This window comes from Callospermophilus lateralis, chromosome 11 (genome assembly GCF_048772815.1).
Source record: "Callospermophilus lateralis isolate mCalLat2 chromosome 11, mCalLat2.hap1, whole genome shotgun sequence".
NCBI lineage: Eukaryota > Metazoa > Chordata > Mammalia > Rodentia > Sciuridae > Callospermophilus > Callospermophilus lateralis.
Window position 1 is genome coordinate 45,477,533 of NC_135315.1, and position 24,851 is coordinate 45,502,383.

The window sequence follows — 24,851 nt, forward strand, 5'->3', positions numbered from 1 at the left end:
TAACGACGGTGGCCGCACTGGGAGGAAAAGCGCTGAACGCGCATTCGAAAGGGGCAGTGCCTTAAAACAAGCTAGAGCTAGAGAGGCGGGCGTTGCGCGTGCGCAGAGGTGTAGTCGGGGGAAGGTGTGCTGAGGCTGGAGGTGAAGACTCTGCGGCGGTGAGGTGAGGTGAGGAGTGGCGTGGCCTGGCTTGGGCAGGCTAGGTTGGCGTTCGCAGCGGTGGCTGCCAGTGCTGCTGTGGTGGCCACTGAGGACATTGGTGCTGCTCTGGGGCTCGGGTGGTCGGAGATACCCCACAATTCGGCCTTCTCCAATCATCTTAGTCCAGAGTCTCCCGTCACAGGCCTGGACTGTACCCCACGCATTTGTTTGGGGGCCTTAAAGATAAGAGCAGTTGCCAGGGCGGTGGCGCACGCCTGTAATCCCAGCATCTTGGGAGGCCGAAGCAGGAGGATGGCGAGTTCAAAGCCAGCCTCAAAAATAGCGAGGCGCTAAACAATTCAGTGAGACTCTGTCTCTAAATAAAATATAAAATAGGGCTGGGGATGTGGCTCAGTGGGTAGAGTGCCACTGAATTCAATCCCTAGTACCGGAAAGGAAAAAAAAAAAAAAAAAGATAATAATGATTTTGCCCATTTTTAACATAAGGAAACTGAATCCCAGACAAACGAAGAAGTAAATTGTCTAGGGTGTCGTAACTGATGCTACTGGATATCAGCCTTTTTCTTTATGCCAAAACTACATCCCAAACATCCTTACTTTATTTATTTATATATTTTGTGGGGGTGGGGGTACCGGGGATTGAACCCAGTGTGCATGCAAGGCAAGCAAGCACTCTACCAACTAAGCTATATCCCCCAGCCCCCCATCCTTACTTTAATACCTACGTGTGTGTGTGTGTGTGTGTGTGTGTGTGTGGTTGCATGTGTATGTATATAGACATCCACACACAGTATAGTTGGCTCTTGCGGAGAGGAGGAGTTATGTGGAAGATAGTAAATGTGGAGGTATTAAAACTCCCAAAATTCGATTTGGGAATTTCTATGTCGCTAGGGCTTCTTGGGAAGAAAAAAATCACTTCTTTAGATCCCAGGTTGATTTTGTTGTTGTTGCTGTTTTTCCATCTTTAAAATTTAACTAGATCAGAAGACTGGTAGTAACCTTTTGACCATGAACCTGTTGTTGTGTGGGGAACTCCCTCCTCCAAGGCTGCTTACCTCCACAAGTTGCTCCTTCTTGTTCCCACACAGTCCATTGGACCCTAAACTCTCAAAAGAATAAGTTACCAATTATTCCATAGTCTAAAAGATTTGAACAACCTGACAAAACTCATTAAATCCCTATTATGTGACAGACACTTCACCATCAAAATGTGAAGCCTAAGAAAAAAGTCAATAAATATGTGATAAGATTCAACAATTCAGCTGGCCTTGGTGGCACTTGCATGTAATCCCAACAACTTTGGAGCCGAGTGCTTTACCACTGAGCTACATCCCTAGCCCCCATCATTTAAAAAAAAAAGAAAAGAAAAATAATTTGAAATAAGAAACCTTTATTAGGACAAACAAGATGACGAATTTAATGCAACAGTGTCACTGAACTGCAGGTTGGATATGCCAAAAGTTTTTACTGGCAGACAAGCCAGGAAGTCTGCCTGAATTTCAGCTGGCTGGATTCCCTGCCAGCAAAAGAAATTAGCAAATGTTTGCTTAACAAAACCAACTCAATGGGGCCCAGGTTGTGGCCCAGTGGCCCAGCACTTGCCTTGCACATGTGACACACTGGGTTCCATCCTTAACAATACATAAAAATAAATACACAAAATATTGTGTCCATGTATAACTAAAAAAAAATTAAAAAAAAAAACAAGAAAATTTACCAGAACTCAAGAAAGTAAAGATACTATATATAGGGGCTGGGGATGTGGCTCAAGCAGTAGCGGGCTCGCCTGGCATGCGTGCAGCCAGGGTTCAATCCTCAGCACCACATACAAACAAAGATGTTGTGTCCGCCAAAAACTAGAAAATAAATATTAAAATTCTCTCTCTCTTTAAAAAAATAAATAAATAAACCTTTAAAAAAAAGAGATTATATAAAACTGAATCCAGTATGGGTTGCACATGCCTGTAATCCTAGTGACTAGCGAGGCTAAGGTGTAAAGATCAAAAGTTCAAGGCCAACCTGAACAATTTAGACTCTGTCTCAAAATAAAAAATAAAATAAAAGGGTTGGGGATGTAGCTCAGTGATAGAGCACCCCTGTTCGATCCCCAATACAAATAAATAATAAATAAATAAATAAATACAACTATGAGAAGATAGAAAACCTAGAAAATGGGTCCAAAAAACTAGATATGAGTTCCAAAAGGTAATAATTGAGGCAGAGCAATAATAGTCAGTGAAAGAAAATCTACTCAATTGATGGGGATTTTTTTGAACTTTCAGATTTAAAGGATTCATGAAATAGGTAAAAACAGAAGACAAATATGTTTAATTGAAAACTTCTGAGTTTTCCATGTACTGACATGGAACAGTCTTCGAGATGTATTGTTTAAAAAAAAAAAAAAGATGTATTGTTAGTTGCTTTTCCTTTATAAAGTTGTTTTCAGCTGGGCTTGGTGGCACACATCTATGCCTGTAATCCCAGCTACTGGAGATGCTAAGGCAGGAGGATCACAAGTCTGATACCAGATTCAGCAACTTAGTGAGACCCTGTCTCAAAAATAAATAAAAAAAATAGGGCTTTGATGTAGCTCAGTGATAGAGCATCCCTGGGGAGTAACACACACACACACACACACACACACACTCACAAAAGTTATATATACAGTTGATTCTGTGTGCCACAAAATCATCTGTTGTATTTGTAAATTTCTACATGAATATGTCAAAGAGGCGTGGAAAAATGCATATCAACATTTCCAAGTAGTTGCCTTTGTGGAAGAGGGGATTTGATGGTAGAGAGTGAAGGCTCTGTATACTGCTGTAATGTTTTAATTTTTGTATTTTCTTTTGCAGTGCCAGGGATTAGACTCAGGACTTCCCTGATATAGGCAAGCCCTCTACCACTGAGCTGTATTCTAAAACCCTGAGTTCTTAAAATAGGGATTTGGTCATATAATATGTGGTTAATTGGGGGAAAAAAGATGAATTTGGATAATGGAGGAGTGAGGAGTTCAGTTTTCAAAAATTAATAAATACAAGTCACATTTGCTGAGAACAAATTAATAAAATTAGAAATAAATAACCAAAAATTAAACAAAAAATTCTAACCACTTGGGCTGGGAATACAGCTCATTTTGGTAGAGTGCTTGCCTCTCATGCACAAGGCCCTGGGTTCGACTATCAGCACCACCAAAAAAAAAAAAAAAAAAAAAATTCTAACCACTTGTAATTTTTTTCCCTTTTTTTTTTTTTTTTTTGTACTGGGGATTGAACACAGAGGCACTTTGGCACTTTGCCACTGAGATACTTCCCCAGCCCTTTTTAAAATTTTTAATTTATTTCTTTGGTCTTCTTGGGGGCGCAGGGGTACTAGGGATTGAACTCAGGGGCACTTGACCACTGAGCCACATCTCCAGCCCTATTTTGTATTTGATTTAGAGACAAGGTCTCTCTGAGTTGCTAAGCGCCTTGCCGTTGCTGAGTCTGGCTTTGAAGAACCCAAGATCCTCCTGCCTCAGCTCCCGAGCCACTGGGCTTAGACATGTACCACCACACCCAGCTGTTTTTTATTTTTGAGACAGGGTCTTGCAAAGTTGCTGAGACTGACCTCAAACTTGCAATCCTCATGCCTCATCCTCTTGAGTTGCTGTGATTACAGGCCAGTACCACCAGTAGCTACTTATAATTTCATAAGTCATGGGTCAAAAAAGAAAACAAAGAGGTCTAGAGTTATGGCTCAGCAGTAGAACAGCACACTCGAGGCCCTGGGTTTGAACCTCAGCACCACATAAAAATAAAATAAATAAAAGAAAAAAGAAAACAAAACAAAGAGTTGGGGATATTACCTAATGATACAGCACTTGCCTATAACATGTTGCCCTGGGTTCGATACCCAGCACTGGGGAAAAAAAGATAATGGATTCTTTAGAAATTAAGATAAAAAATATAGGGGCTGGGGATGTGGCTCAAGCAGTAGTATGCTCGCCTGGCATGCCTGCGGCCCAGGTTCAATCCTCAGCACCACATACAAAAGCAAAGATGTTGTGTCTGCCGAAAACTAAAAAATAAATATTAAAATTCATAAAAAAAAAAAAAATATATATATATATATATATATATATATATATATATATATATATATATATTGCCAGACAGAATCCATGATATATCATTAAAGCAGTACTCAGGAAAATATGTATCCTTAAATCCTTTTAGTATTTAAAAAATGAAAATTAATTAGGTAAGCTTCAACAAATGTAGAAAAAGATAATAAAGAAAAATATGAGAAAAAGCATAAAGATAAAATCAGAAATTGATAAGAAAAAAACAATATTTTTATATTGAAAAAAAATGTTACTTGACAGATAGCACTTCTAAATTAATATAAAAAAATGACAATAGCTGGGCTTCGTGACACATACCTGTAATCCCAGCAGCCCAAGAGGATTGCTAGTTCAAAGCCAGCCTCATGAATTTAGTGAGGTCCTAAGCCACTTAGAGAAACCTGTCTCAAAATAAAAAAAGGGTTGGGGATGTGGCTCAGTTGTTAAGCACCCCTGAGTTCAATCCCTAATTCCAAAAAACAACAACAACAAAAAGACTTTGTTGAACCTATACATTCTGAGGGGATTCACTGTCCTCAGTCTGGTAACCATAACAAAAAAACAGTTCCTGATAATAAATGAAGAACTGGGGCTGGGGCTGTAGGTCAGGGGCAGAGCACTTGCCAAGCATGCATGAGGCACTGGGTTCAATCCTCAGCACCGCATAAAAATAAACAAAATAAAGGCATGCTGTCCATCTACTACCAAAAAAAAATTTTTTTTTGAAAAAATAAATAAATGGAAGAACTCATTCTTCAGAAATAGACACTAAAGTGGACACATTTTTGACAAAAAATAAAGAAAGGACATCTTAAATGGCTTATGAGGAACTGAAATTTTGTTCATTGAATCTCTGGTTTTCCTCTCAAATACTTGTTTCTTCACCAGTATTAAATCTCATTAATACATTACCATCAAAGTCAAAATCCTAGAGTTATTCTTGACACCTCTATCTCCCTCATTTGGTCCACAAGCAGTATATGTCTCTTCTATGTCTATAATGATCATATATGGAATCATCTCCCCAGCTTCTCCCCCTTTCTCTTGAAAACTCCCCTTTACTTCCACTCAAACTTTTTTTTTCCTTTTTTGTCTTTCTCATTGTTCTTCTTTCTTTCTCCCATCACTTCTTCTTTTACTGATCTTTTCCCAGGGGTGCATAGATTTGAGACAGTCATACTCTTTTTTTTTTTTTTAATATTTATTTTTTTAGTTGTAGTTGAACCTTTATTTCACTTGTTTATTTATTTTTTTTTAATGTGGTGCTGAGGATCGAACCCAGGCTCTCGCACGGATGAGGCAAGTGCTCTACCACTGAGACACAACCTCACTATCATCAACAAGGCCTTTCTCGTTTCATCTTTTGCTCTTCATTCCAATTCCCACAAATGTTCCATCCCTTCTCTCTTAGGTAGTAACTCTAATGTATTTTAATATGTGTCTTTGAATATACATGTATCTTTGAATAATATAAAATGTTGTATGTATGTAAGTGTTTTAAATGTACATAATTGATATTGTGTTATGGATTTCATTATGTTTCTTTTTCATGCTTCTATAAATATTTCTGACTATTGCATAGTATTGTTTTAAACGACCTCACACCCTTGGCCACTGATTGTGGACCAAGATGGACCAGTCAAAGTCCTTACCCAGAATTTTTTGAACTGAAACTGAGAAAGAAAATCCCTCTCCAGTGTGGAAGCCATAAAATGTAAAACACAGGAGCTGTCAGCAGCCACGTGTCCTACCATATGGAACCAGCTGGTCTGCAGTGAAAAAGAAGCCAACATGCAAAAAAGCAGCAGAGGTGAGAAACAGAGTCTTAGAAGCCATCAAGTCCCTGGTTCCAATTACTCCTGAAGCTTTATATATGCCTGTCTGCCTACATGATTTGCTTAACTTTTCTTGGATTCTGTGAGCCAGTAAATCTTGACAACCTCATCTTTAGTCTAAACTAGGTCAAATTTGGGTTCTATCATTTGCAACTAAGAGACCCAACTAATTCAAACTCCATAATTTTGACCACTTTTAAGTATATAGTTCTTCACTTAAATACATTCCCATTATTGTGCAACCAGTCTCCAAAATACTGTACCCATTAAACCTCTCCTCATTTTTCCAACCCCTGGCAACCACCCTTCCTTCCGTCTACAAATTTGACTTCTTTTGGTACCTCATATAAGTGGAATCATGTAGCAGTTGTCTTTTTGTGATTGGCTCATTTCACTTAGCCTAATGTCCTCAACATTCATCCATGTTAATAGCAGATATCAAAATTTCTTCCTTTTTAAGGCCAAATAATATTCCATTGTGGGCTAGGATTGTAGCTCAGTGGTGGAGTGCTTGCCTAGCATGTGTGAGGCCCTGGGTTTGATTCTCAGCAAATAAAGGTCCATCAACAACTAAAAAAATATTTTAAAAATAATAATATTCCATTGTGTATACATACCATATTACGTATAGTCTTTGTCAACGTTTAGCAAGTGTTGCTTCCACCTTTTGGTTACGAACATGGGTGTGTAAATATCTGAGACCCTGCTTTTGATTCTTTTGGGTCTACATCTAGGATTGGGTTCTGGGTTTGTCTTTTTATTTTTATTTTATTTTTTGTGGTATTGGGGGGTTGAACTTAGAAGCCATTTACCAATAAGCCAAAACCCCAGCTCTTTTTACTTTGAGTTATTTGTAAGTTACTGAGGATGACCTTAAACTCTTTTTTTTTTTTTTTAAAAGAGAGAGTGGGAGAGAGAGAGAGAGAATTTTTTTTTTAATATTTATTTTTTAGTTCTCGGCGAACACAACATCTTTGTTTGTATGTGGTGCTGAGGATCGAACCCGGGCCACACGCACACCAGGCGAGCACGCTACCGCTTGAGCTACATCCCCAGCCCGACCTTAAACTCTTTAATCACAGAATTGTACCACTGTGTGCCAGGCTGTTTACTTTTTTACAGGAGGCTCCCATCCTAATGGGTGTAAGGTAGTAACCTTATTGTGGTTTTAATTTGCCTTTACCTGACGATTAGTGATTCTGAGCACTTTTTCATTTGCTTATTGGCCATTTGTACATTCTCCTTGGAAAAAATTTTATTGAAGTTCTTCAGCCATTTTAATTGGGTTTGTTTCCAGTATCTTGGGGGTTTTTGTTTTTCCACATTAGCCATCTAGGCCCCCTTTATCTTTCATATAGAGAAAAATACCCCTTCATTGGACTCTCTGATTTAACTCTTGTCCCCTTCCTTTTTATTCACCATAACATAACCAGTTAGTTTTCTAAAACTGACTGGGCTTGGTAGTGCACACCAATCATATTTATTTTTTTACATTATTTATTATACATCTGCCACAAGGATGGTAAGCTTCATGAGGGCAGGAACAAGCCTATTTTTCTAGCACTATCTCCAGACCAAATAATAGCTAATACATAGAGGGTACTAAATATTTATTGATAAAAAGAATGAATGAGCTGGGTTTGTGGCTCAGTGATAAACTGAATGAATGAATAAACAAACCTCAGAGGGCTGGGGTTGTGGCTCAGTGGTAGAGCATTCACCTAGCACGTGTGAGGCCCTGGGTTCGATCCTCAGCACCACATAAAAATAAAGATATTGTGCCCATCTACAACTAAAAAATAAAATATTAAAAAAACTCAGAGATAGAGGCTGTTTTGAAATATTAATACGTATAACTTTATACTAATAAATTTGAAAATTTAAGGTCAATTGTTTTGTCACAAAATGTTATTATTTCTGGGTTTGATTAAACTATACATGTAATCCCAGCTATGTGGGAGGTGCAGGCAAGAGGATCATAAGTTGAAGGCCATCTGGACAACTGAACAAGACCCTGGCTAAAATAAAACATAAACAATATTTTTTAAAGGGTTGGGGCTGGGCACAGTGGCTTACACCTGTAGTCCCAGCAGCTCCGAAGGCTAATACAGGAGGATTCCAAGTTCAACGCCATCCTCAGCAGTTTAGCAATTTGCCCAGACCCTGCCTCAAAATAAATAAATTAAAAGGACTGGGGGTGGGGGTGGACTGGGGTTGTGGCTCAGTGACAGAGTGCTTGCCTCGCATATGTGAGGCACTGGGTTCCATCCTCAGCACCATGTAAAAATAATAAAGATATTGTGCCCGTGTATAACTAAAAATACATTTAAAAAGCAGGGGGATTGGCTGGGGATGTGGCTCAAGCGGTAGCGCGCTCGCCTGGCATGCGTGCGGCCTGGGTTCGATCCTCAGCACCACATACAAACAAAAAGTTGTGTCCGCCGAGAACTAAAATAAATAAATATTAAAAAACTCTCTCTCTCTCTAAAAAAAAAAAAAAAAAAAAAAAAGCAGGGGGAGGCTAGGTATGTGGCTCAGTGATAAATCTCCCCTGGGTCCAATCCCTGGTACCCAAAAACAACCACCAAACAATGGGGAAGGAAACAGCTGCACATTATTTCCCTAAAGCCATCGTTATTGGCCTGTCAGTTGGTGACCCAAGATGGTTCAGTTTGAATCCCAAGACTCAATAGGAAGAAATACTCTTCTTTTTTAATTGTTTGTTTTTAGGGTTTGGGGAGAGTTGTATGTTTTTTGTTTTGTGGTACTGGGGATTGAACCCAGGGATCTCACATGCTGGGCAAGCACTCTACCACTAAGCTGCATCCCCAGCCTTTCAGCAGCTAAGAGCTCCCGGATCCCTGTGAAAGCTAAGAATGAAATCAGCATAGAAAGTGAGATCTGAAAGCTAAAGTGCAATCTTTTTTTTTTTTTTTTTTTTTTGAGTCAGGGTCTCACTAAGTTGCCAAGGCTAACCTCAAACTTATCCATCCTCCTGTCTCATTCTCATTAGTAGCTAAGATTACAGGTATGTGCCACCACCAACCCACATCCCCAGTGTTGTTTTTATTTTTTACTTTGAAAAAGGGTGTAGCAAAGTTGCAAAGGGCTTTACTATTTGTTGAGGCTGGCCTGGAACCTGTAATCCTCAAACCTCTCAAGTCACTGGGATTACAGGTATGGTCCACTGTGCTCAGCTATAACCATGCCTTAAAAGTATTGTATGACCAACTATGTTAAACCACATCTGAAGCTAGGAAGAAGAAAAAATATATATAAGGATGAGGAGTATCAACTACAAAACTCAGTCTAACAAGGTAATCTAGTCAAGTGGCCTATTATGTAATAAATGTACAAAAAGTTATTAGTATGTAATCATCAGCAAGTAATTTTGAAATCTAATGGGAAAAATACCTCAAAAGCAACAAAATTACATTGTACTTAGGAATAAATTTAATCAGATACATACAAGACACATAACTATGAAAATTCTTACGAAATCTAAAGCAAAAAGTCTACTAAATTAAAAATCAAGTATATTCACAGGAAGACACAGTATTTTAAAACATCAATGATCACTGGGCACAGTGGCACACACCTTTAATCCCAGTGATTCAGGAGGCTGAGGCAGGAGGAACATAAATTCAAAGCCAGCCTTAGCCACTTGGCAAGACCCTAAGCAAATTTAGTGAGAACCCATCTCAAACAAAAAGAGCTGGGGATGTGGCTTGGTGGTTAAGTGTCCCTGGGTACCATCACTGGTACCAAAAATTAATAATAAGATGTCAATGATGCCCACTTCATTTGTTTTAATAATAGTGGAATTTCTGGTAGCCTTGCTAAAGGAATTCTGAAGTTCACTTGAAAGAATTGATTTGTAAGAAAAGCCAGCAAGTTTTAGGGAGAGTTCTTCTTTAGGAAGAACTTATTAATTCAGTGCATCCCTGGAAAAGGAATTGGCAGTCTGATAAATGGAATAAAATACAAAAGCCCTAAAACAAATTTATTTCCTAATAAGTGTGGCATTTCCTGGGGGGGGGGGGGGACGGGGAGTGATTCCTCTGATGCCAGGCCATGGTAGCACAGGCTTGTAATTCTGGTGAGTTGAGTGTCTGATACAGAAGGATCACATGTTCAAGTCAGCCTCAGCAATTTAGCAAGACCTTGTCTCAGAACAAAAAATAAAAAGGGGTAGGTGATGTAGTGGTTCAATCCCTAGTAACATAACAAAAAACAAATGAGTCCTCTGAAATCATCTGTAAGTAGTATGTTAAAGTTGACAGAAGAGAGCCAGGTACACTTGTAATCTCAGTTAAATCAGGAGGCTGAGATAAGAGAGTTGTAAATTTGAAGCCAACCTGGGCAATTTAATAAGATTCTTTCTCAAAAAGGGCGCTAAGGGATAGGGTTATAGCTCAGTGGTAGAGTGCTTGCCTAGCGCATGTGAGGCACTGAGTTCAATTCTCAGCACCACATAAAAATAAATATTGTGTCCATCTACAACTAAAAAAAATACTTTAAAAAAAGGGGGGGTTAGGAGTCCCTGCGCATTTGCCCACACCTGTAATTCTAGCAGCTCTTGAGTTCAAAGCCAGCCTCAAGCAATTTAGAGAAGCCCTAAGCAACTCAGTGAGACCCTGTCTCTAATAAAATACAAAATATGGCTAGGGATGTGGCTCAGTGGTTGAATCCCCTTAGTTCAACCCCTGGTACCTGCTCCTTCCCCCGCCAAAAAAGGGCTAGGGATGTAGCTAAAATGATAGAGTACCTGCAGGTTCAATCTCCACTATCACAAAAAAATAAAAAGATTTGACTAGGCTGGGACTGTAGATTAGTGGCAGAGCACTTGCGTAGCATGTGTGAGGCACTGGGTTCAATCCTTAGCACCACATATAAATAAATAAAGGGGGCTAAGGTTACAGCTTAGTGGTAGAGTGATTGCCTAGCACGTGTGAGGCACTGGGTTCGATCCTCAACACTACATATAAATAAAGGCATTGTATCCATCTACAACAAAAATTATTTTTAAAAAAAGGAGTTCTATCCATCTACACCTACCAAAAAAAATTTTTTTAAGGGTTTACTAAAGAACAACTGGCCAGTAAATATACAGAAAAATGTTCATTCACAGAAATTAATGTAAATTAAAACTACTAGACATTTAAAATGGCAGATAAAATGATATAGCAAGGATGAAGGAACATGGACATTCTTAAATGCTGTCGGAAGTATAAATTAATGTGCTGTACAGCCCTTCTGGATATCAGTTTGGCAGTAAGTATCAAGTGTTTTATAAGACTGACACACTACCTGCTGCACTTCAAGTGAATTAAATTTGTGCAGGCCTTTTGATGCAGAAAGCTATTTAGTGAAATCTACTCTAAGGATGTACTGAAGTACAGAAACATCTCTAAACATTCAAATAAGAGTTATGTTAAATTATGGTGTTTTTTGTTTTCCAGCACTGGGGATTGAACCCAGGGATGCTATACCACTGAGCTACATCCCAGCCTTTTTTTAATTTTTTGAGACAGAGTCTCACTAAGTTGCCCAAGCTACCCTTGAATTTGCAGTCCTGCCTCAGCCATCCAAACTACTGGGATTACAGGCATAAGCCGCCTCACCTAGCTAAATTATGATATTTTTGTGAAAGGAATATAATGAAGTCATTTTAATGTAGCTGAGTGTGGTGGCATGCACCTGTTGTCCCAGCATTCAGGAGGTTGAGGTGGAAGACTCACTTGAGTCTAGGAGTTTGGACCAGCCTAGTCAACATAGTAAGGCACCATATCTCAGAGAGAGGAAAAAAAAAAAAAAGTGGGGCAGGGCACAAATATGTCTCTTGATAAGATACAGATATTCATAATATTGTTTGCAAGTATTCAACTGAGACCAATCTCTCAGTCTCAGTGAATCAGCAAGGAGGAGAGTTTTTTTATTTTAACATAGAAATAATGTATATTAGCACATCTACATATAATTACTTTCTGTAGAATTGGAGATACACCATATAAGGTATACATTTCTGTTTGTGCAGGACTATTACATTCTTTTAAGGATTTTCACACCACTCAAAATATGCATATCCCATTATTTGTTATTCATTTTCTTACTGATAGACACTTTGTACTTTTTCTGCTTTCTGCTATTATAAATAATAGTGCAATAATATTCTTATAATTTTGCATTTATGTATATTTATGAGTATTTTTGTAGATAGACCAAAGTATGCACATTTTCAATTTTGACAGATCACTGTCAACTTGTCAGCCTCAAAAAGCTGTACCAATTTATACTTCCATCAAGTACATGTGAAAGCACCCATTTTGCTAAACTATCTTTGCTACTGAAATTTATCAGGTTTTCTTTCCAGTTCCATAATCTAATTAATGAAAATTGAATCTTATGATCACATTTATTTGCACTACTGAATACTAATGAGGATAGCATATATATATTTTTTTCTTAAATGGGAAAGAAAATTAAAAAGTTTCAGAGAAAAAGATTGGAACACTTAAGTTTGTCTATATAATGCTACATATAGGAACAGTTAAAAGATAAGAATAAATTAAAAGTACATTTGTATCAGTAAAATACTTAATTTTTTGAAAGTGTCCCTATAACTCATAGGAAAGAAAAATAACAGTAGAAAAATTTTTAGGGAGTACATAAACAGGATTTCTCAGTTAAAAATGCTAATGACCAATAAGAATATATAAATGCTATCCTTATTAGAAGGAGACTTTTGATCTGCCAGCCTGAAGCAGCCATATAAGACTAAGATTAAGGGATCAGTCAGGAGCAGTGGCACATGTCTGTAATCCCAGTGACTCAGAAGGCTGAAGCAAGAGGATCTCAAGTTTGAAGCCAACCTCAGCAGTTTAGCAAGACCCTAAGCAATGTAGCAAAACCCTGTCCCTAAAATAAAGGGCTGGAGATATGCTCAGTGGTAAAGCACCCCTGGGTTCTAAAAAAAAAAAAAAAAAATTCAGGGATCAAAGTCTCAAGGGAAAAATGAGAGAAATCTGGGGGTGAAGGGAAAGATACTAAGTCTCAAAGGAAGTGCCCATAAACTGTAGAAATGCAGGAAGCACCCAGAACAATTGCAATTCCTTAATGACATCCCCTTGGCTAGCATCCTTGAACCCTACCCTTGTAACATAAGGTCAAGCACAGGGAAAACTGGTGAGAAATTCTGCAGCTCCACTAGACATTATGGTGCATGCCTGTAGGCTCAGGAGGCTGAGGTAGGAGGATCCTAAGTTCAAAACCAGCCTAAGCAACTTAGGCTCTAAGCAACTTAGTGAGACTCTGTCTCTAAATAAAATATAAAAAGGGCTGGGGATGTGGGGATTGAACTGAGGGACACTTATCCCAGCCACATCCCCAGCCCTTTTTATTTTTTGAGTCAGGATCTTACTAAATTGCTTAGGACCTCACTAAGTTGCTGAGGCTGGCTTTGAACTTTTGCTCCTCCTGCCTCAGCCTCCCAAATTACTGGGATTACAGATATGCAACATGCCTAGCAAAAAAAGAATGATTTTTTAAAATAAAAATTTAAGTCAGGCATGGTGGCATGCACTAGTAGTCCTAGTACTCAGTAAGCTGAAGTAGGAGAATCCCTTGAGCCCAGGAGTTAAGAGACTAGCCTGGGCAACATAGCAAGACCCTGTTTCTAAACTAAACAAAAGGCAAAAATTGTATATTTATTTTGAACCCAATTCATTCAAGCAGCTTCACAAAATGCTTTTCATCAGATACAGACCAGTGGCAGTGTCAAGAGATATATGGTATGAGTGACGGAATGACTTTAGCTTCCATAAGTAACATCAGTTTACTTCCTATAAGGCTTCACCAAAAAACTTAATTTCCGTTACAAGTCAGAAATTCTGGCATTCCAGGAATGGAGACAGTTCCACATAGAACCACAATCCCCATTTCTCTTCTGTATTACGCATTTTCAAAGCCTTCAACAAATACATTTTTATCAGACTTTGTTTTGACCTCTTGCTTATTCTTGGGTTTCAGAACCATGTGTGCTCAGTACTGCATCTCCTTTGCTGATGTTGAAAAAGCTCACATCAACATTCGAGATTACATCCATCTCACACCAGTGCTAACAAGCTCTATTTTGAATCAAGTAGCAGGACGCAATCTTTTCTTCAAATGTGAAGTCTTCCAGAAAACTGGATCTTTTAAGGTAAAAGTTTCTTTAGTTAATGTATTGTGAATGTTTTCAAGCCCTCTTAATATATAAATTTATTTGATTCTCCCGACCATCCAGGGATTTGGGAGGATCACAAGTTTGTGGTTGGCCTCAACGATTTAGTGAGACCCTATTCAAAATATAAAATAAAAGGGGCTGGGGATGTCATTCAGTGGTGAAGTACCCCTGGGTTCAATCCCCAATACCAAAAAAAGAACTTATAACATTTGAAATAATAGGGTGCAAAAATTTTAAGTTCTGATTACCTAGTATCATAGTGTTGATAAGCCACTTAATCTAAAAATCCCTTATAAAAGAAGAAGTATATACACGTATGGGGGGATATTTGGATAATTATACTATACATAATCATTTATTTATTGTCTAAAATAGGACAAAGGGAGAATTTCTAATGAAAAAATCAGGACAATGCAGTGACACGTACCTGTAGTTTCAGCTACACTGGGATCTCAGCATGAAGATCATTTGAGCCCAGGAATTCAATGCCAGCCTGGGCAACATAGTGAGACCCCATTTTTCTCTAACTTTTTTCCCCCCTATACTGGGTATTGAATGCAGAGCGCCTTGTATTTAATAGACAAAGTACTCTCCTCTTAGCTTTGTCCAAAACATTTTTTTTTTCCTTTTTCTTTGAGGTCTGCATAGGATAGCCTGGAACTTAAAATACTTTTGCGTCAGCTTCCCTCCCTTACCCCAGTAGCTGGGATTACAGGTATTTGCCACCATGCCCAATGAGATCCCTTTTTTTTTTTTTTTTTTTAAGAAAAAGACATCCAGGTGTTGTGGCTCTGGAGGCTCAGGAAGGAGGATCGTGAGTTCAAATCCAGCTTCAGCAATTTAGCAAGGCCCTAAGCAATTCAGTGAGACCCTATCTTTAAATAAAAAATACAAAAAAGGTCTGGAGATGTAGCTCAGTGGTTAAGTGCCCCTGAGTTCAATACCCAGTACAAACAACAAACAAACAAGAAAAAAAAAAAACCAGCCAGGGCTGGGGTTGTGGCTCAGCAGAGCACTTCCCTAATATATGCAAGGCCCCGAGTTCCATCCTCAGCACCACATAAAAATAAACAAACAAAATAAAGATATTGTGTGTCCTACTGCAACTAAAAATTTTTAAAAAAACAACAGCCAGGCATGGTGGTGCACACTTGTAATCCCAGTGGCTCAGGAGGCTGAGACGGGAAAATCGCAAGATCAAAGCCAGCCTCAGCAACTCAGAGAGGCCTTGTCTCTTAATAAAATACAAAAGAGGCTGAGGATGTGGCTCTGTGGTTTAATCTCCAGAACCAACAAAACAACAAAAAAAAACGACAAAAATAGAGATCAACCTGGACTATTTCAGGCAAAATGTAGTGTATGTAACCCAGGTTTAAGCATCCATTTTGTGTCAGCTTGCTACATATACACACTGATTGATACCTTTTGAATATAAAAGATCTAAATCTAGCCAAACACTCCATAATAAAATCTTTTTCTACAAAATGTCAATGCCTTCCCTATGCATAGATATGCTTCTATTTGTTAACTTACCCCAAATCTTCTGATCATTAGGTGAGCTTTAAGATCCTTTCAGGGGGAAAGTGTGCAAGGTGCATTTAGCAATATAGTACCTATTAACTGAGAGGTGGTTTTGTTTTTTGTACTGGGGATTGAGCACCATGGGTGCTTTACCACTGAGCGACATGGTATCCTCAGTCCTTTTTATTATTATTATTTTTAAATACTGAGACAGTATCAAAAATATTGAGATAGGGTCTCACTAATTTGCCCAGGCTGGATTTAAACTTGGCATCTTCCTGCTTCAGCCTCTGAAATAGCTGAAATTACAAGTATGTATCACTACACCTGACTTAGCACATATAATTATATACAGTGTGTAATACTTAAAAAGAAACAACTTACTGATGTATTTACTATACTATACTTTTTTTAATATTTGTTTTTTAGTTGTAGGTGGACACAATAACCTTTATTTTTATATGGTGCCTAGGATCGAACCCAGTGCCTCACATGTGCTAGGCAAGCACTTCTACTGCTGGGCCACAACCCCAGCTCCCTATACTATACTTATTGTATTAGAGTATACACCTCTTTTATTTTACTTATGTTTTTGGTGGTGTCAGGTCCTCCTGCATGCTCAGGGCATGCTCTACCACTAAACTATGTCTCCAGTCCTACTGTTTCTACTTAAAAAAAAAAAAAGTTGGGGGGACCTGCAGAATGGTGCATGCTTATAATCCCAGAAATTTGGGAGGATTGTAAATTCAAGGCCAATCTCTACAATTTAAGGTTCTAAGCAACTTAGTGAGACCCTGTCTCAAAATAAAGTGTTAGTGATGTGGTTCAGTGGTAGGTAGAGTGCCCCTGTGTTTAAAAAAAAAAAAGAATGAGTTATGGATGTACCTCAATGGCAGAGGACCTTTGAGAGTTCAATCATCAGTGGTGGGGGGGGGACCATGTTGAGCTGGGGGGATGGAGTTCAGCTATACTGCATTTTTAAAAAACATTTATTTTTTTAGTTGTGGGTTGACACAATACTTTTTTTTTTTAAAAAAAGATTGAATCCACTGAAGATTGAACCCACTGCCTCAAGCATAGTAGGCAAGTGCTCTACCTCTAAGCCACAACCCCAACCCCTATAAAGCATTTATTTTTGAGACCCTAAGTTTGGTCCCAGCACTACCCAAAATAAAAAAAAAAAAAAAAAAGCTTACAGAATAAGGATGTAAAGAGAAAATATTTTTTTTAGAGAGAAAAATTTTTTTTATATATTTTTTTTTCAGTTTTCGGTGGACACCTTTATTTTATGTGGTGCTGAGGATCGAACCCAGCGCCCTGTGCATGCCAGGCGAGCGCGTTACCATTTGAGCCACATCCCCAGCCCAAGAGAAAATATTTTTGTACAGCTAAATGCACTATGTTTTAAGCTAAGGGTTATTACAAGAGTTGAAAAGCTAAGCAAATGTAATTAAGTAAAAAAAAAAATTACACTAAGTTAGGGTTAGTTTATTATTTTAGAAAAAAATTGTTTTAAGGTCAGGCATGATAGCATATGCCTGTAATCATAGCTGCTGGGGAGGTTCAGGCAGAAGAATCCAAGTTTAATGCCAGTTTAGGCAATTTAGCAAGACCTTTCTCAAAATAAAACAAGGGTACCTCTGGGTTCTATCCCTAGTACTTAAAAAAAAAAAAAGGGGGGCTGGGGATGTGGCTCAAGCGGTAGCGCGCTCGCCTGGCATGCATGCGGCCCGGGTTCGATCCTCAGCACCACATACAAACAAAGATGTTGTGTCTGCCAAAAACTAAAAAATAAATATTAAAATTCTCTCTCACTCTTTCTTTAAAAAAAAAAAAAAAAGAAAGAAAAGAAACTGTTAATAAATTTAGTGTAGCTTGAGTGTTTAGTCTTCAGTAGTGTACAAGGTCTTATATATTGTCCTATACAGGTATATCATTTTTTATCTTTTTTTTTTGGAGGGGGGGCCCTGGGGATTGAACCCAGGTGCACTATATCACTGAGCTATATCCCCAGTCCTTTTTATTTGTTGAGGTAGGGTCTTGCTAAATTACTAAGATTGACCTCAAATTTGTGATCCTCTTTCCTCATTCTCCTGAGTTGCTGTAATTACAGACTTGTACCACCATACCCAGCTACAATTTTTATCTTTTATATTATATTATTTTTACAGTACTTTCCTGTTTCTGTACACAAGTACTTACCATTGTGTTACAATTACCTATAGTATTCAGTTTAGTACAGTAATATGCTGTACAGGTTTGTAGCTTAGGAGCAATAGGCTATACCACACTTCCTAGGTTACGTAGTAGGCTCTATGATGTTTGCACAATGAAATTGCCTGAGAATGCACTTCTCAAACTTGTTCCCTTCAAGGGAACAAGTAAGGGATGCATGACCATACATTAATTCACCATCCCTCTTTTCCAGATTCGTGGGGCACTTAATGCCATCAGAGGCTTAATTCCTGCCACCTTAGAAGGGAAGCCCAAAGCTGTTGTTACTCACAGCAGTGGAAATCATGGCCAGGCTCTCACTTATGCTGCTAATCTGGAAGGTACTTGTTAACTTCTCAAGGTAGTCATTAGATTGAGTGGAAAAGTGTCCTTAATTTTCATTTAGAATGGTGATAGCTATGGGGTCAGTTTCCAAAGGAGTCTCTGATTACAAGCAAAATGAACAAAAGTTTCCATCCAAAATTCTCCTGACTTGTGCTAACATGTTTTTCCTCTCCCAGGGATTCCTGCTTATATCGTGGTACCCCACACAGCTCCCAACTGTAAAAAACTGGCAATACAAGCCTATGGAGCCTCTATAGTTTACAGTGAACCGAGCGACGAGGTAAAGAAAGCAGTGTTCAGCATCACCTAAACAGCTTCATTTGACCAACCACTCTTCCTACTATACTGGATGCTCCTTCTCAAGTCTTGTTTCCTCTTCACCTCTGTTAGCACACCCAAACTTTTGTCTATCTATACTCATTTGTATCATTTTAAATTTTCACCTCTACTCCAATATCTCCAGACGTGTATACCCAACAGCCACCCAACTTTCTCACTTGGATATCTTAAAGCTACTCAAACATCTCAAAAGTTACCGTTTCTCCACCTTACCTCCCCAATACTAGGGATTGAATTCAAGTGCACTCTACCACCGAGTCACATTTCCAGCCCTTTCTTTATTTTTGAGACAGTCTCACCATGTTGTTGAGGCTGGAACTTTTGCTTCTCCTGCTTCAAAATCACTAGGATTAAACCATGTCCATCTATAAAGTAACTGTATGTAAAACAAAACTCCTCATCTTACTCCCCAAATTGTTCCCCTTTGTCTTCATCTTGGTAAATGGCAATTTATCCTTTTAGTTGCTAGAGGAAATCAACACTATTATACCCCACATCCAATTCTGTCCTTTCAAAGTGTTTTCACAGTCCAACTAGTAACAAGCCTCCATTAACCATCATTACCTACATTCAGTAGCCTAACTGGACTCTGCTTCCAGTCTTGCTTCCTGTAGCAAGAACAACCAGAGCTTTCATTTATTTAGAATTTCTCAACTCAAATCTTCCCATGGTTTCCCACTTCATACAATGGAAATCGGATTTTGGTTTTATTTTGGGGCTGGAGATTGAATCCAGGTCCTGACCCCATGCTAAGCACTAAGCATATACTCTACCACTGAACTACAAACCCCCAACCAAAGTTCTTACAATCATCTTCAGCCTAGATGAACTAGCCCTTTGTTCTGAGGGGGTAAGGGGGTAACCAGGGATTAACTCCAGCCCATTTGAGATGGGGGTGTCACTAATTTGGTTAGGGCTTCACTAAAAAGCTGAGGCTAGCTTTAAACTTGAAATTCTCCTGCCTCAGCCTCCAGAGTGACTAGGATTATAGGCCATGCCACAACACCTGACCCATTGCTATTTTGTTGAGGGGAGGGTGTGGGAGGGGTACCAGGGATTGAACTCAGGGATCTCACCCCTAAGGCACATCCCCAACCCTATTTTGTATTTTATTTAAAGACAGAGTTTCACTGAGTTGCTTTAGCCTCACTGTTGCTGAGGCTGCCTTTGAACTCCATGATACTCCTGCCTCAGCCTTGCTAGGATTAGGTGTATACCACCACACCCAACTCCACTGCTATTTTTATTGGGTTATCTTATATTATGCCAATCACACTAACTTCTTAGCATTTCCTTAGAAAGACCACTACCCACCTTGGACTCTCTGACCCTATTACCACCTCTTTAAAATATTCTAATGAGATCTACTGCACTTGTATAATTTGTTACTTTATCATAGATGTTTCCTAAGCAGTCTTTGTAAGATAAAATTTGTTTTTTCTCCATAGTACTTAGACATACATATTCACGTATATCCCACCCCTATCCAAAAGATACAACTTCTTGAGGGCAGGATTTTTGTTCACCACTTTACTTATCCCCAGGGACTAAACAAAGTCTGGGTAAAAGTAAGTAGTCAATAGCATTAAAATGACTGAAACTTTTTGGGAACTTTATTAAATGCCTAACCCTGGTAAGCTAAATTAATGTACTCTTTTAGTCCAGAGAAAAGGTTACAAAAAGAATTTTGGAAGAAACAGAAGGCATCATGGTACATCCCAACCAGGAGCCTGCGGTGATAGCTGGGCAAGGCACAATTGCCTTAGAAGTGCTGAGTCAGGTAAAACAGCCTAGTTACTTCTTCATTTTACTGGTGACACTGTTTTGACATACAAAACTGCTCATTAATTGGCCTATTTATACTTTGTTTTGCAAAAGGTTCCCTTGGTGGATGCACTAGTAGTTCCTGTAGGGGGAGGAGGAATGGTTGCTGGAATAGCAATTACTGTTAAGGTGAGAAGACACCTTCTAGAAGACTTCCTGCCTTAGGCAAAAAGGACTTTAGATACCTAATTCAACATTATCCCCAAATGGCCATTACTTGAGATGGAAAGCCTTTCCCTGATTTACTACCCTCTTCTTCATGTATGTCAAATTTACAGCATAAAAGCACCTTACAGTCCTTCCCTTGGATCCATCTCCATTATTATTCACACCAGGTACTACCTTTCCCAAAATGAACAAAACCAATTGTGATCCAGGCATCTAAAACCCAGTATTAGACATACAATTTATTTATAAAGTGCTTGAAGGTCATGTTTTCATTACATCCATCAAAAGGAAGACTCTTACATAGCCAGAAATGCCCTTTTCCCCCTATTCTGCATGTAGGTAATGCTGAAGTTAGTTGTTAAGATGTCTAATATTCCTCTTCCAGGCTCTGAAACCTAGCGTGAAGGTATATGCTGCTGAACCCCTGAATGCAGATGATTGCTATAAGTCCAAACTGAAAGGGGAGCTGACCCCCAATCCTTATCCTCCAGAAACTATAGCAGATGGTGTCAAATCCAGCATTGGCTTAAACACCTGGCCTATTATAAGGGACCTTGTAGATGATGTCTTCACTGTCACAGAGGATGAAATCAAGGTAAGGCTCCAAGAGGAAAAAACCTATAATAGTACAACTTTAATTAAGCAAGACAACCTTCTCCTGTTGGGAGTAACCACAAGGTGATTTCATGACCTATGGGAGGGTACCCAAGCTGTATTAGGACAAACCTCTGAGGCAAGCAGAGATAAGATGAAAGTTGTGTTCTCCACTGGCAAACACATGCATTAGCAATGAGAAAATTCAGACTGGGCATATATCTTCATTTGACCTATAGAATTAAACCTTTCCCCTTCTCCTGTTTTGCTAATCCTTACTCACTTCTATACCAACAGTATGCAACCCAGCTGGTTTGGGAAAGGATGAAACTACTCATTGAACCTACAGCTGGTGTTGGAGTGGCTGCTGTGCTGTCTCGGAATTTTCAAGCAGTTTCTCCAGAAGTAAAGAACATTTGTATTGTTCTCAGTGGTGGAAATGTAGACTTAACCTCCTTAAGTTGGGTGAAGCACGCTGAAAGGCCAGCTCCTTATGAGTCTGTTTCTGTTTAACTTATATAAAAGAAAGTGATGGGCTTCAGTGTCTCTCTAGATACATGAAATTTTTGTTTTTCATGTTCCCCTCAGGCAGGGCAGCTCAATGGCAGAGCACTTGCCTGGTATGTGCAAGGACCCAAGTTTGATCCCCAGCACCAAAACATTTTCTCGTAAAGTTTTCAAAGTCCTAATGGAGAACAAATATTTCAGTGTATTTAATAGTTTTCTTTGACTAAGTAGAAAAACTTCCATACTTAACTGAGCCAAGATCTTTTGTAAACAGGACAGCATACTGATGGACTAAAGTATAAACTACAAACTGCTAAGTCACAACCTGTAGGCCCCATCTTTATAGTGCTAATTATTAACAATAAGACAGAATCCTACTGAATCCATTACTCCATGTCTAATTCAGGCATTGTTGAAGAAATCTCACTTTTCACCCAAGGTACTGGTTCTGGTACATATGGATCGTAAGTCCATTTAGGGAAAACTCGTTTATAAAGATTCATCAGTACTGTGTCCTGAGATTTTAGCTTCCCATCAAAACTGCATTTCATATGGCCATGGGTACCTAGAAACAAACATAACAAAATTGGTCAAATTAAAAAAAAAAAAAAAAATTAAAGTAGTAAACTTCCAACACAATAGCTATTTAAGAGCATAGAGGAAATCTATATAAAATCCCAAATTCCACATTTTCTTACCTAAAGGCTCCCTGATGTGTCCTCTACGGCCCCACTTTGTTCTCAGTTCCACTGGTTTAAACCATAGCACATCCTCTTAGAATGGAGCATACAGAAGACCAAAATGAAACATTTACTCATAATGTAAACACAACCCTCACACCATAAAAGCAATCAGATCCCATCCTCTTCCTTTGTACCTACCTCTATTAAAGAACATATAACGTACTACTGCCATCTTAGTGAAAATTTTGAAAGGATGACCACTCAGAACAACTCTCTTGATGACCATTCTATCTGGATCCACTGACAACAGATGGCCTGTGGCAACAAGGCTGTGCATTCCTAAAGGAGAAAAGGAAAACAACTATTCAGGAGTTTTCAGGCCAAAGCCTTCCTTTATTGCTCTGTTCACTTAAGAGAACGATGCAATATTTTCTTGGAGAAACTACAGTAGGAATGCACAATGCTACCCTGGTCCACAGTAAAGAACCACTAAATGCTATTCCTGCTAAGCCTGTCCCCTAAACATAGCACTCTAAGTAGCCCCTAGTGATTAGCTAAGGTCTACACAGCAAGATAAAACCCAGTTTACCATCCCACAGTGGCTTCAACTCACTGTGAGGGAAAGACTGGTATATCATTATCTTCTCTATTTGCCTTCCAAATCAAAACACAGAATTGAGAACAGTGATAATCCTATTAAGGACCTGTAAGCCTGTTCACCTCTGTGAACTCAACTTACCGTTGCTTTTCTGCTTGAAAAGCAGTACAGATGCAGGAGGAAAAGTAATTGGTGCATATACCGTCACCACCAAGGCCGCATCAGCAGTCAAGAATCTCTGAAGTTTATGTTTATCTGCTGCCATAATAAAGGATAAAAAAGAAAAGCCAAAACATTTTGAGGTAATCCAGAGGCCTATGAAAAGCTGCATCAGATGCAACTCTTTTTTTTGTATTTTGCAATCTGTGGGGGGCGGCGTGTTGCTAGGGATCCAACTCAGGGCTTCAGACACACTAAGTGCTCTACAACTTGTATCTTCATTCCCAACTCAACTGCACCTCTTAAATCAAAAGCAATTTGGTTTTCTTTTCTTTCTTTTTTTTGGTGTGTGGTGCTAGGGATTGAACCCCAGGGCCTGTGCATGTGAGGCAAGCACTCTAGCAACTAAGCTAAATTCACAGTCTCAGCTTATGTTTCTTTACCCCACTAATTCTCAAGAAATTTTTCCTGTTAACACAATTGATATATTTAACCCAGTCCTACCCATGATTTTTCTTTTTTTTTTTTTTTTAAGTGTAGATGGACACAACACAATGCCTTTTATTTTTAGGTGGTGCTGAGGATCAAACCCAGGTCCTGCCCGTGCTAGGTGAGCACTCTACTGCTAAGCCACAATCTCAGCCCCTACCCATGATTTTTTAACTGAAGACAAAATCTTAGAGCTTAGCATGGTCTCACACACCTATAATCACAGCTACTAGGGAAGCTGAGGCAGGAGGATCACAAGTTCAAGGCTGTGGGCAATTAGTGAGACCCTGTCCCAAAATAATTAAAAGGGCTGGGAATGTAGCTCAGTTATAAAAGTACCCCTAGGTCCAAGCCCTACTAAAGCTTTTAAAAAAAAAAAGTTCTCCAGGTGAATTCTACTGCTCAACACCCCTACCTCATATGAGAATTAGTGCTTTATTGATACTCTCCTAGATCCATCAGCTCTTAGTCTTGCACAGGGACTGCCAAACATTTTTTTTTTTTTTAAAACCCGGGCACAGTGGCACATGCATGTATTCCCAGTGGCTCAGGAGGCTGAGGCAGAAGGATCTCAAAAGCCAGCCTCAGCAATGGCAAAGGCACTAAATGACTCAGTAAGACCTTATCTCTAAATAAAATACAAAGTAGGGCTGGGGATGTGGTTCAGTGGTTGGTGCCAAAAAAAAAAAAAAAAAGCTTTTTTTGGTGTGTGGCCATACAGTTTCTGTTCCAACTACTCAACTCTGCCATTTCAACACAAAAGCAGACAGAAATCATACATTTGTTTTAAAGCATGACCATGTTCCAATAAAAGTCTGTACAAAAACAAGCAGTGGGGCACATTTGGCCCAAAGGCCATGGTTTGTTGACATCTGATTTTAATACTAAAGCTAAAGGAAGATAAAATTTTTTAAGGGAAAGAAATCATTTTAGATAACACAGTTGGCTAAATAAAAACTATGCAGAGCACATTAGTGGTTGCATTCATCTCTTCCTCCTATCATTGCTAAAATCTCAATTAAGGTATGTTCATAAGCCCCCAGGTTAGTGGGCAATACACCTGGCTAGTCCTGAAGTGTAGGAA

The 24,851-nt window shown here is 38.9% G+C and overlaps 2 protein-coding genes across 11 annotated transcripts in view; one reads left to right on the forward strand and one right to left on the reverse strand.

The window, feature by feature from the left end:
* Nucleotides 1-24,545, forward strand: Srr (serine racemase). 9 transcript variants are annotated; one of them, XM_076869140.2, is made up of 9 exons: nt 3-168; nt 5,850-6,077; nt 14,131-14,302; nt 18,276-18,402; nt 18,583-18,686; nt 20,406-20,525; nt 20,624-20,698; nt 21,123-21,332; nt 21,629-24,545. In XM_076869140.2, the coding sequence occupies exons 3-9, from the start codon at nt 14,135-14,137 to the stop codon at nt 21,842-21,844; spliced, it is 1,020 nt and encodes a 339-aa protein (XP_076725255.1). In that variant the 5' UTR covers nt 3-168; nt 5,850-6,077; nt 14,131-14,134; the 3' UTR covers nt 21,845-24,545. The 9 variants fall into 9 exon arrangements, with proteins under 9 accessions (XP_076725260.1, XP_076725261.1, XP_076725255.1 ...); XM_076869141.2 differs by having other exon boundaries at nt 5,965-6,077; XM_076869139.2 differs by having other exon boundaries at nt 3-163.
* Nucleotides 20,962-24,851, reverse strand: part of Tsr1 (TSR1 ribosome maturation factor) — a 12,366-nt gene continuing 8,476 nt past the window's right edge. Inside the window, exons 12-15 of one of the 2 annotated variants that reach the window (XM_076869136.1) lie at nt 23,261-23,374; nt 22,720-22,860; nt 22,537-22,611; nt 20,962-22,403 (exon numbers count right to left, since the gene is read on the reverse strand). In XM_076869136.1, the coding sequence (XP_076725251.1) occupies nt 22,225-22,403; nt 22,537-22,611; nt 22,720-22,860; nt 23,261-23,374 (509 nt within the window). In that variant the 3' untranslated portion in view covers nt 20,962-22,224. Of the gene's footprint in view, nt 22,404-22,536; nt 22,612-22,719; nt 22,861-23,260; nt 23,378-24,851 lie in introns of both variants that reach the window. The other variant, XM_076869135.1, reaches the window with a different exon arrangement.